At 42.4% G+C, this 12,621-nt stretch overlaps 1 protein-coding gene across 3 annotated transcripts in view; it reads right to left on the reverse strand.

The window, feature by feature from the left end:
- The window catches only part of LOC131880421 (serine/arginine repetitive matrix protein 2-like), a 41,845-nt gene that overhangs the window by 14,679 nt on the left and 14,545 nt on the right, over positions 1-12,621 (reverse strand). For all 3 annotated transcript variants that reach the window (XM_059227057.1, XM_059227058.1, XM_059227059.1), the window contains exons 2-5: positions 9,815-10,072; positions 3,995-4,255; positions 1,262-1,545; positions 31-242 (exon numbers count right to left, since the gene is read on the reverse strand). In XM_059227057.1, the coding sequence (XP_059083040.1) occupies positions 31-242; positions 1,262-1,545; positions 3,995-4,255; positions 9,815-10,051 (994 nt within the window). In that variant the 5' untranslated portion in view covers positions 10,052-10,072. The remainder of the gene's footprint in view (positions 1-30; positions 243-1,261; positions 1,546-3,994; positions 4,256-9,814; positions 10,073-12,621) is intronic.

The raw sequence follows: 12,621 nt of genomic DNA on the forward strand, positions 1-12,621 counted from the left end.
GGCAGTGGTTTTTGTGGTAATCTCTCTTACCATTGCTCAGGCAACTCGAAGGCAGTTCTTGTCGGAGACTGAGTTGGTGCTCCTGGACTTTGGAAAGGATGAGATTGAGTTTTTTGTCCTCTTGCCAATCCTTATCCGGATGTAGAGGGCAGGTGTCCACGAGATAATCCAAGAGATCGGAGTGGTATCCTTTGGTAAATTGCCGTCCTTTGCTCTGGCTGTACATCCACTCCGCTTTCAAGCTGAAATGTGAATTGATAGTAAAGACGGGAGTTTTGAAGCCAGATTTTAGGTTGAGATCTTAATGGCGAACAAACTCTGTGAGACATTATGCAACTTGAAGAATCTCTAAATATCAGTGACTTTAGCGTTTCGCAGTGTTGGCGATAGGCTTGCTTTCTGGCTCACTGACTTTGGCAAATATCACTTTCTCGTCAAAATGGTTTTTAATGCCAGATCTTGCCAAAATGACCAAAAACCACACATTTTAAGGAACACGCCTTCTACCACTGAGACATGTGTCGAAACCAAGCCAGACAAACTTGAGACGTAAAAAAGGGGTGAGTCCCATTTAGAAGTAAAACGATCCACTCCCAAGATATTTTTATGGTATTCCTTTTAAGACCAAGTTCTTCTCTCATTTCTTTTAACTCCGCTCGAGACGATCTCTGAGCTGCGGAGGTTGGCGGTGTGTGCTTGTTAAAGACAAACCCCGGAGCTGTAAGTAATTATGCGGAAGGCTCGTTAAAATTCAAGTTTTTCGTATTCGAACACCCCCGTTTTGTTTGATCACTGAAATTTGATCTCATCCTTCTTCTGTATAATGATATTTGAACGACTCGGGGGAGGGGGAAAAACGATCTGTATTTGATCAAGCCCTTAATGGCCGAATACCCAAAACAGTCTGCTCGGGAGTTTTCAGATCTGAGCTTTGTTTTCGAATAACGAAACGAGAGAAGTCTACGAAGACAACCCCTGTTACACACACGGTAAGTTCGGCTAATTATCCTGGACTAAGGTTTCAATGATTGAGGCCACCCGATCAATCAGCCACAGTTGCCAAATACAGCTAATCAATTATTTATAAAAGCGTGGCCCATGCTGACCAATTCTTGAAAATGCGATCAACGCTTAAGTAGGAGAAGCGTTCGCCGATCACGTCTCAATCCTTCTCAGAAACCGGGATTTACTCTCCTGTCATTCCGTCATTGGTTCGGATCTCCAAGGCCAACTCGAGGCTATTTGAGCATCATGGACTTACCTCTCTTTAGCTCCCACTAGGATTCCATCCAAGACTTGGATGCCCAAACACCAGTTGATGATGTACGGGCGATAGTCAAATTGCTTCCGAATGTCCTCTGGCTGTTCAATGGCAGGATTATTGGCAAAGGTGAGTTGCTCGAGGGATTGGAGGGCCGTTAGATGAGAGACATCCGTCAGGTCTGAGACTTCGTTATCGTTCAAAGTCAAGGCTGTCAAGGCTGTGGGAAGGGAGCGCTCACATCCCTGGAGAGTTGTGATGCGATTCTTATGGAGAAGACACGTCTGCAAGAGAGAAATGGGCGGTAGACAAAATAATTCATCGAGAGCCTTGATCTGCCATGCCCATATGTCTAATTTATGGCTTTTGAATTTGTGCAACCGATCAGTCCACTGAGTCAGCTTCCACTACGTACAAAAAGATGCATCAGACCAAAGACCATACGATATGCGTGTTAAACACTTCAAGTCGCTTGTTTAGACTCATTGTTGTCCAACTTACTCTGTTAATGTTGATATTTTCATACGGAGCATTGCTCACTAGAAATTCAGTAAAGGATCAGGAGGTGTTGTAAGCTTTGAAATACTCCTTAAAGATAGGATAAAGTTGTAAAACCCCAACGAGACCTTCACAAAGGTCAAAATCCTAGCCTGTCTAGCACGCATTTTTTTCCTTATCTTCTCATCGCTTCATACTGGAAGCATAAAATGGACTCATGGCGGCTAGTAACAAAGTTGCCATGGGCAACTATCATATCCTCTTATATTGGTATACCATTATGCTAAGATGGATGGGGTCAAATTGAAAAATGGTCAGAAAAGCTAGCTTCAAGGATATCCCATTTTCGCCTCCAAGATTTGAATGCCTGTACTTTTTTAGGTCTCGGGTGGGAAAAAAATCTTATTCACTCATGTCACGTCAAGTTATCTTGTCTTGTTGAATCCAAAGAACGAACAGAGCACGTCAATCGTGCAAACAAATTTCAATGCTTGTAAACAATGGAATAAACTTGATTTGGCCCGAAGGAAGTAGGTTAATGACATCATACATGTCAAGAAATATTGGCAAAACAGCCCGGGGATAGGGGCAGTTGCTTTGTGTCAAAAAATGCGGGCGGTTCCACTTTTTGGCCAATCGGAAATCTAATGACTGTTATTTATTTCTAATCAGGGATAGCATTTAAAGGGTACTCTCTCACTTGCACACCCTCAAAGAGCAAATTAGAGACAAAGCCAAGACAATTGGACAATCGTAGTCGCGCACAACCACTGACTTATGAAGTAGAACAGGGTGCACAATATACGCGACAAATATTAGAGGATCATTCAAACCACGTGGATTGACACATCTCTCAGTCCTTATGGTTAAAATCCGACCTATTTTGACGGTAAAAGCAAAGCTCGCGTGCATTCCTTGCTAGAAATACATCCAGTTCGAGTTACCAGGCGATTGAAAACCAACTTTGGGTCATTTGCTACTATTTGTAGGATCCTTGTTGAAACTTACTGAGGCCCTTTGCCTGAACAAAGTGAGGCCTCTTGTAGCCAGCTTCCAACCCGATTCTTGTAAGGGAGCATGTGGACACGATCAAGAAGTCTTGCTCGTTTCAGGCTAGGCTTGCGCAGAGTACGTTTTATTTCCTACGAGATTGATATCTAGAGATCTAATTGCCTCTTGAGAGGAGAGGAACCTCCAGCTTCCTGTCACCATTTGAACTTGATTTATCTTGTGTAGCTCCAAACAAAAAAAACTGGATTTTGGCCACTCAACACATCACAAATTCAGCCAGTCTAGAGCTAAGAGTCAGTTGAAAGATGAATAGTACAAGAACATTCCTGCGGTTTCTGCCGCGTTTAAGTGTTGGGAATTAGTGAGAGAAAATGGAGGCAAATCTGGAAAGACCTTGGACCTCTGACACCACCCGACAATGGCGAATTATGGAAGTCAGGACGAAGATCTCAATCTTGTGAAATACCTCTCTTCTCTTCGGGACAACTCACGTTTATTATTAACTCTTGATTGCGGAGAATAATGAGCTTTTCAGCGGCACGGATCAAGACGATCTTCCGACCAGATGTGGCCCAAACTAACCCTTTATCATAATCAGTCATGATGGTTTCTTTCCGGCGGCCCTTATTGGGGATAAGCCATTTATCAACGAGCCCACATGTTTTTGCTACCATTTCAATTATTGCACAAATTGAAGTTGTAAAAACGCATATTCTTCCCCCCTTCCCGACTTTGCCAAATTGACAAACGGCGGCAAAAAAGAAGCCATAAAACATGTGGAGGAGGTCAAGGAGATGCGATAAGAAAGAAAGCAATTTCAAAAACTGAATGTCGGTCGGAGTTTTCTTCGGCTATGTCTCTTTCACATTTTCTGACTCGCCTTGCCAATTGATGGGAGAGGGAGATTTCACTTTCAAATGAAACAAATCAGTCATGTGCATCAATGAGAGGAGCCCGAACATCATGCTTATCTCCCACATCATGGTCACGATGCTTAGAGCACATGCACAAACAATCAGTTACATTCGTTCCCTAATTCGTGTCTTTCTCCCTTAATAAGACACCAAACTCGCGAGTGGTCTTTCTTTGCTGCCTTGAGGAACGCCATTGAAGATCTAGTTCATCATGTGCCATCAACGGATCTCCCTCCAGCAGTTTAACCTTCAAACGGCATTATCACTGATGGAAAGGCATTACAAATATGTTGATTAGGAGGTAACGAACCTTCAGATTCTTTAAATAGGATATATCCGCTACCGTGGTGATGGCGTTGTCAGACAAATCAAGGTGCTCAAGATGCACATTCTGGTTGAGATGCTCGATAGCTTTGATGTTATTGGCAGCCAGGCTCAACCAAGTGAGTAGTTTGAGCTCTTTGAGTCCTTCCATGGTGACCACGTGGTTATGGGCCAGGTTCAGAATCTTGAGATGACTCAATTTGGCTACTTGAAACATCCGGATCAGTTGGTTGCTCTGGACAGACAGCTGGAAGGATAAACAGAATTTGGTGTGGTCATGATTGTTAATTAGAATCTGAATTTGATCCCAGCCAATTTGATGCCTGTTTTGGAACATGAACTCGGTTCGTTGAGCATGAACCTGAATGTTCGAAGCAAGTTCCAAACCTAACGGGAAACCACCTGATGACTAAAAGACATTGCAAAACGTCACCATAGGGAATGGTCATTCCTCTGAAGATGACTGGAGAAAAAATTCAAATTGGGTCCACCATCACATCCACAAATTGCAGACGTCGTGACTCAACCAAGTTTGGGATCTCTTCCATCAAATACTACTTGCTAGTACTTACTAGCCCGAAATGGCAGGTCCAGGATGGAGTTTCAAGATCCGTTTTAATGAACCATTCAGCTGTGAAGGTGTGACGATTTGGAGGGCTTTGAGAAAATGATTGCAAAAGCACTTCGTTCTCGTGTACCGTAGTATTTCTAATATAACAGATGGGGGGCTCTAAACGTCCATCAAGTTCAACTAGAGAAAAAATGAAAGTTCCAAAAAGAAAACTTGCTTCCTCCTCAACAAAAAAAAACAGTTATCCTCAAGCATTGGTGGAAAACGATTCTTGGAGACAAGAAGCTGGCTGTAGAGCTGACCTCGAATGAGTGTGGTTTGATTACAATTAAGCGTTGGAGAACGGCCAAAAGCACACCAAGGGGTCACACTCAACTCACGTGAAGTAATACTTCAGAGGAAGAAAACATTCGACATGAGCTGAGAGAAGTCCGCTTTTCTACATATCATCCAAAATCGTAAAACCTGGCTAACAAATCAATCCAATACAATCTGAATATTAGACTTCGAGGGTGTAGGCATCTCGTGTTGTTTAACTTATTGAAAATTTGAATATGCGACTGGGAAGCGATTTGCCTCTTGATTATTCAAGCATAATTTCATTACTGATTCCCAATTGACTTCCTGACTCTCCGAATCTGTCAGAATACCACAATCACGTAATCGTTTTGAGGGAAATTAGTCTCGAGTCTTGGAAGCAAACCACTTCGAAAAACGCCTCAAATGGAGGTAACGCCATGATTTATGCTCTCAACCTCCGGTAAGAGGCCGACAAAAAAGAAACGTTTTCTTGGCGAATGCCATTTTCGCCCTGCTCATTTTCGGTGTCATCATCAAGAGACTCAGGGGTAAACGGTTCTACCTTGCTTCAAAACACCGGTTTAAGTGATTTATGGGCAAATTAATCATTCCAAGGGAATATCTGGGCAGCCCTGACTTTCAAAAAATCGCGTCCTAAGACAAACTGAATGAAGAAAGGTTGAAACGGTTTTTGAGAAACTGTGACTCCTCGGTGCTCGATCTGAATGGCTTGTCACATGATTCAGTTGAAACGGTGGATTGTTCTGGGAAAAGGTTTTAAACACAGGAACGAGGGAATGGACGAAGCACCCGCTTCCCTTGCAATAGCCATCTCGGGAGTACTACATTTCCCAAAGCGAGCAAAAGTTATGAGGAAGAAAACCTTATTACACCAACAACAACCAGCGAGCCTTTTGTCATTCTCAATTGGCCACACTCTTCGCGCTCTTGATCGGACGAAAACGTTCAGGTTTTTAAAACCCGTGTGGTACTTTGTTAGATCGTACTTAGTCCGTCCCATTTTTCGGTCCGTAGTATTGCAGTAAAGCATACGACCCAGGTATCGCTAATTAATGGCTAGTACGTGTAATTGGAAAGATACTTCCATGGGTTTTCAATTATCCATAAGTGGAAGCGGTGGGCTTAAATATGGGAGTCCAGGCAGAACCTCAACCAAAAACATGTGGGAAATAAGGGCCCAGCTCTAATATGTGGTGGAACAATGAATACTCGTAAAAACAAGCTCGAGTAATCTCCCTACCCCTTTTTTAATTACATCACAACTCAAATATGACAAAAGGAGATTAATCTGCATTTGATGAGCCCTGTTTCGGTCCTAATTGGGTTGACATATCTAAGGAGGGACGCACATTGCCAAACCAAATCTTCGTTGAGACGTATCGCACCTTTGGAATAAATATTTGCCATTCTTCGATATCTAAGCTTGCATATTTTTCCCAGCAATTCTACAAAAAAAAAAAAATGGGGCAGTTTTGGTAAGCGTTGTTCTATCTCGATTTTAGTGGCCAGTACAATATGACTTCCTCAAGATAAAAAGGTTGTTGCAGGTGATCATAACAAAACTGGTTAGTTCGAACATTAAAAGTATTAACGGCCAGTTCCTGTTTCCTCATGGCTCAAATGGGATTGATATTGATTCAGTATTCGGCTTTACCAACACTCTAAAATCGTATGCTTCTACTAGTTATCTCGAGTGAAGCTTGCTCTCAGTGACAAAAGCTCTTTGATATTCGCTCTTTCAGTCAATGAAATTAGATATTCATATCTAGAGTAAAGTCTGAGTCAATGAATGGCCACAGACAGACAATGCAAAATCAATACTGGGAATGTTAACCTGTTCTCGCTGAGCATGTGTGCATTGCATCGGGTTACAGCAAGTAATGCTGTGGCTTCAGAGGAAGTTAGGGTTAGACGAGTCAAGTATCTACATCTTCAAAATTTTCTGATTGACTCATTCTGTTCGTGAATGTAATAGTTAATTTCAGAAAAATGGATAGTCATTGTCGCGTAAACTGTACCTAAAGAACCGAAATTGATGCAATTATCATTTTATTCCGCAACCATCAAAATTGCTTCATATGTGTTTTTTTCTGATTCCTTGTTTTTTTTTAATATTACACTTGCCATATACTACTGACTAAGCCAAGTCTTAACGCTGAAAATGAGCCAAGTGTAATGGACGTTTCGGGTAGGTTTACCTTGATGAACTTCTCGATTTGACGTAATGCTTTGCTAAATGTCAGCCATCCACCACAATATTGATACATCTCTTTTGTTTCGTGACGCCACCTTCGCCAGCAACGGAAGCTTCCCCCGAAATAATGGGTGTCATGGGCACATTACTGTGTTTGATTATGAGGTTGTTCAGCCAGATCTTTTGTGTGTCCTCGAGAGCGCTAATGGACTACATTGCCAAGACATCAGACATCAGACGTCAGTGTCTACGAAAAGATCGACCGATCGATCGTTGGATCGATTTGCTTCAATATCAAATCCAAAAGCTGCTTCAACCCTCCCAATAGGAAGACAGAGCCAATGACACTCATTGGGAGTACTTGAAGTCCACCAAGGACACAAGAGATGAAAAGAAGTGAAATGGAATGAAGGCATTCCAATTATTCCATTGTGCGTTTTAGTCCCAGCAGGTGGAGAATGCCTTTTATTCTCTCTCGTTCTATAAGACTATGAGTGGACAAGTTGCAAGTGGGTCCTGTTGTTCGTTCAGAGCAAAAAAAATAGCACCCTGTCTGTTTGGCAATTTCTCTCTGGGCTCGATTCACTTGCTGAGAATGCCATTTCTGAGAACCATTAACCAAAACAAGGTTGCTTCCTATTTGGAGCTTTGGAGATACGACGCCAAGGGTGATCGAGAACTTGGACTGGAACATCACTTTGCCAAGGAACTGTTTTTTCCAATCCCAATCCCGGCCGCACAAGAAGCATGAGTTGGCCATCGATCATAAAAAAACCCTCACGAATAGATCAACTACTATGGTCATGTTCAATCCTCGAGCGTTGGATGATGCTCTCGATTTTCGAAAGAGACGATAACTTTGATCGTTAAGGGGGAACAAACATTGTTTGTCATATTTAATCCAATGTTCAGAGTATGTAATCGGTAGTATTCGATGATACTGAGGATCACAGTGGTAAATATTAAGTGCACTATGTTACTTAAAAATCCTTGATTTACAAATAATATGCCAATGAATTTATAGCGCTTTTTGTTAAGAACACAAAACATAGGCCTCTTGAACAGTTAAGTAATTTGGAAACAATTGCACCCATTCAGTAGTCTCTTTTTATCCAATTTTATAGTAAGATGGTTTTTTATAGAAGATGAGTGGCATTATCAACAGGGGAGCTTGATATTTTGCGATGAGAAAAAATTGACACAAAGTATTTCTGGGCAATCGACTCTCAAATATTCTTATGAGACAACAAAGGGTGCTCCTATTCTAAATAAAGCGCTTTTGAGTCAGACGAATTTGGTAGTTCTGACCTCATAAGGCCCTTTCATCGGTGATCAAAATCATTGACCACATGCACATGGATTGATGGAGTTTTATCCCGGAGGGAGATTTCATCCATCCCATGAATAAAGTTCATGCAGAGTTCCATCGAGATAAATGCATGAATCTTTGGGTACGCACGCGATTGGCAGTGATCTCTTTCAGACGTAATTTTAGTAAGCGATAAATGAGAATGATCATTTTGTTTAAGGTTTTTTTTTTTCATCTCTCTATGAAGAGGGTCTTCTGAGCGTCCACTTCAATTCAAGTTTGCAGTATCATGGAATATGTAAGACTGTACACCAACTTGGGTATGCTCACTTAAAGTAGAATATTTTTGGGTTCAGTTACGAAAAGTTTGCTATGTTTCTTCGGCTGTTTAGGAAAGGGTTCTTCAACATTCTTACCACTTTGAATAAGGCAAAGTTTTCGAACTCCACCCTTCGCTACCAGAACTACTAAGGATAATTGACAAATAGAACCAGGCTTGAAGTCGACATTACATTCAAAGCAGTCAAAAAACAGAAGAACGAAATCATGTGTTGCAAGTAACAATTTGTCTTCAATCGCCATTCACCGTAAAGATTACCCAACGAAATTGCAATCAAAGCCCTCGTCAATCTAGTACCAACCGATCTTGGCATAAACATTTCATCTATCAAACTGTCCGGTGCAATTAAGGGCTCTTAAAAGCGCAATAAAAATTCTGCCAACGTCCAAAGAATTTTGTCCATGTTGCCAAATATGGATGACATTGAAATCTGCAGGTCGCAACATTCGAGGACACTGGAAAAAAAGAATATGCCACGAAGTACACCAACCCTCGCAACCACCCACAACAATGTGAAAAGAGAAAAAAAGTACTTTGATAACACCCATACATGAGGTTACTTTTAGATCTTTAAAGTTTCTTAACCGACCAGGCAAATAATATAAAATTTCAAACCGGATTGGCAACAGCATAACTTTGCCAGTTTGTAAAAAAAACACAATAATTTTCAAACGAGGTTTCGTGATGAGCATTGAAGTGTTCCTAAGCTAGGCCAGAGCTCAGTTTACTCCGAGACAAACAAAAAACAGACAAAATGTCGATCCAACAAAAAATATTAGTCTGTCCACACATAATCTGTTTGATGTGTTTTGTCTTCCTCATAAAATAAACACTAACCCACGACGACTCATACGCTCACTATGCATGAATTGGGCGGCGAGTCTTGGGATGCCCAATCACTGGTGGAATAAATCAGGGCGAACGGACCCCCATTTGTTCAGCACGGAAATGGGAGGAGAAACGACGTTGAAGGATTCGAAATCACGTCGCAGTGAATACCAATTAGGCCAAGTCAAAGGCCCACAACGAACACAAAACACAATTCTCCAAGGGCAAGGCCGACCAACTTACTTTTTCGAGACACTGGTATGTGTGGATATTGTCCAATCGTTGAAGCAAGTTATCATCCAAAATCAAAGTGGTGGTATTCAGTTGGCAATCGGGAGCGGCTCGGGTGAGTTTTTCCAGATTCTGTCCGGACAGATCCAGGATATCCGGATCTTCCTCTTCGGTCTCATCCGGGACTGGCACCATTTGTAAAGAGTTGGGGGGCGACCCATGATGCGATAAATGAAGATCCACCGACATGATGCGCTCTCTTTGGCCGACCTGAAATAATCAATCAGAACCTTGATGTTAGATTGATCCTCCTTGAGTAGTTGACAGGTTAGCCTAAAATGATGGAATCCGTTCAAGAAATCATCTCCTTCACGCTCTACAGAATCAAGTGGATCGATCGTCCATCTCATCTTGGTTAGAATAACGGACTGTCGGGTTCGATGAATGGCTTTAACTGATACGTTTAACATTAAACGACGAGAGCGATGACGATGATCTCGTTCCGTTTATGGGCTCTTTGAAGTCTGTTTTATCTCTCATCTACAAGCAACGAAAAATGGACATTGTAAACAGCTCCGACTCGGAGACAATCAATTGAGTTTGTAAGAAGACAGTGGTGTAAAGAGATATGTGCCCTTCCTTCACTCACTTTGCCAGTCATGGCCAAGGCCACTCCCCTCTTCAATTGTCAACAAGACTTTTATGAACTACACAAGTAGCCTGCTGGAGTACGTACGTATATAGCAAATGTAAATCCAATTATCGTCATCGTCGGCTCATTTCCATTCGACTACAAAGGACTCCAAATCGCTTAAGTAAGCAAAACCAGGGCTTTCAAAACCAGCAACAGTTCTTCAGCCACAGCAAAATGCAACGCGGCTCAAGGTCAATATAAGTAAGTGTTAAGCAACGCACACTCATAAAAACTGGAAGCTACTTTCTATGTCAATCCAGCTGAAAGTGACTATTTCCATGTGTAGATTTGACTTAAGTTAAACTCATCGTTAGTCCAATAAAAATCTGCTTGAGCTTCGGTTAAAAGTCTCCAGCAAGGTGTCGTATGATTTGTGACAAAATTGTCATTCGGCAATGACCGTTTGTGGAAACAAAGGCAAGCACAAAAGGTTCGATTAGCCCTATCTACTGAATTTCTTTCCCACCAAGCCCAGATGTGAGGGCCTGGGCAGAGACTAAGGCGAGATAGACCAACGGCAATTCCTCCGGACATACCTAAGGGGTTTAATTTTTGTCACAAAAAGGGCTTGAGGACCTGCCGGAAATCGGTTGCTCTCACTCAATAGCCATTCGTCACCATTGCGATATGGCTGCCAGTGTGACCAAAATGGCTTGCAAAAACACCTACGCTTACCCACCATATTTCCATCTCACAACAATTATTACAGGTCGGGTATTTTGTTTGAGTTCGTTTTGCCGCAAAGCAATCCATCCATCCATGCATCCATCCATCCATTGGTCGAATACGCAAAAAAGCCCTTGTGCCGGAAATCAAGTGGCGTCAACAAAAACACAACAGACATTCATCAATCCAAACGAACCAGGTGGGGCGGAGGATCTCGCACTTCGTGACTCAAGACTTTAATTGTAAACCCCGTTCCCTCGCCAAAACTAAACCAAGTCTCCATTCCAGTGGTCTTGCATGAAAAAACAGCCAGATATGGATTTACCCGAAGCCTCCACACGAATTCAGGCCAAGCGTCGAGAATGCGGAAACCCTTTCTGGGTTGATCCTCTATTTCTCCTCGTGTGGATACCACCAACTTCATGAAGGATGCGATGCCGTTCGCCTGGCTCTATCAATCACATGTGAACAAGTAAAGCGCCAGTCATTTTTGGGTCAGTGCCAAAGCGAAGCTTATATTTCGACATCTTTTGGAAGCATTCGGGATAAAGTTTGGAGATTGGTAGTACCGACAGGTCAATCCGCAATCTTTGTCCGCTTTCCGAAGTTTCACTTCATACAGAGGACAGGAGAAAAAGGGAGAAGATGCATGAACTACACAACTTGTTTCCAAACCTCATCCCGAGATGCCCGAAGAGATCCAGGATTGCTCAGACGCCATCTGGCATCCTCTCTCGTTGTGCTTGCATCAGGCAGGTGAATTGTGAAATGGCAACCCTGGGTCAGTCAGACAGTCACAAGTGGAAAAGAGAAAGTGCAAATTAAATTGGGCATTGCCATGGCAGCCATCACCATCCCCACCACATCTGCGCACTTGGAAAAAAATCCTCGGAATGTTGTTGACCTCCTTGAATGGTTTGGCAAATTTGGGTGCTATCGAATCGGCCACGTTCAAAGACCTTACGTACTCGAGTTTTTCGGCACAAATTGACAAGTACCAATTGACCTCCACTGCAACGGCCAGAGCTCCTTTTTTTGCTGCAATCCTTCATCATTAGCTCTAACAATGATTCGAGCAAATTTTCGACCGATTCTTTAATACGAAGACTCAGTCTCAATCGTCGGGCAAAATCCAGTTTATTTCCGGAAGGGATTGAGTCGAATGAAATACGGCTTCCCACCTGAGATCATTTCCCAGCAATGCACGTAGCACAGTTAGTATCACTGCTCATAAATCGTCGAGCAAGCCATTCATATAAGTACGAACCAGTGAACAACAGATGTCATATCTTGGCTTTAAACCTATATTTGTTTGCTTGGTCTGTAGCTATGGAATGAAATTGCACCATGAGAGTTTGTGGTGACTTGCCTTCTCCTCTGATTTGAACAACCATGTGTTTCTGGCCCAAACCTGACGTATTTTCCTGTCTCAGTCTCACTCCATATCAGTCCGGGTTTA

This window comes from Tigriopus californicus, chromosome 5 (assembly GCF_007210705.1).
Source record: "Tigriopus californicus strain San Diego chromosome 5, Tcal_SD_v2.1, whole genome shotgun sequence".
NCBI lineage: Eukaryota > Metazoa > Arthropoda > Copepoda > Harpacticoida > Harpacticidae > Tigriopus > Tigriopus californicus.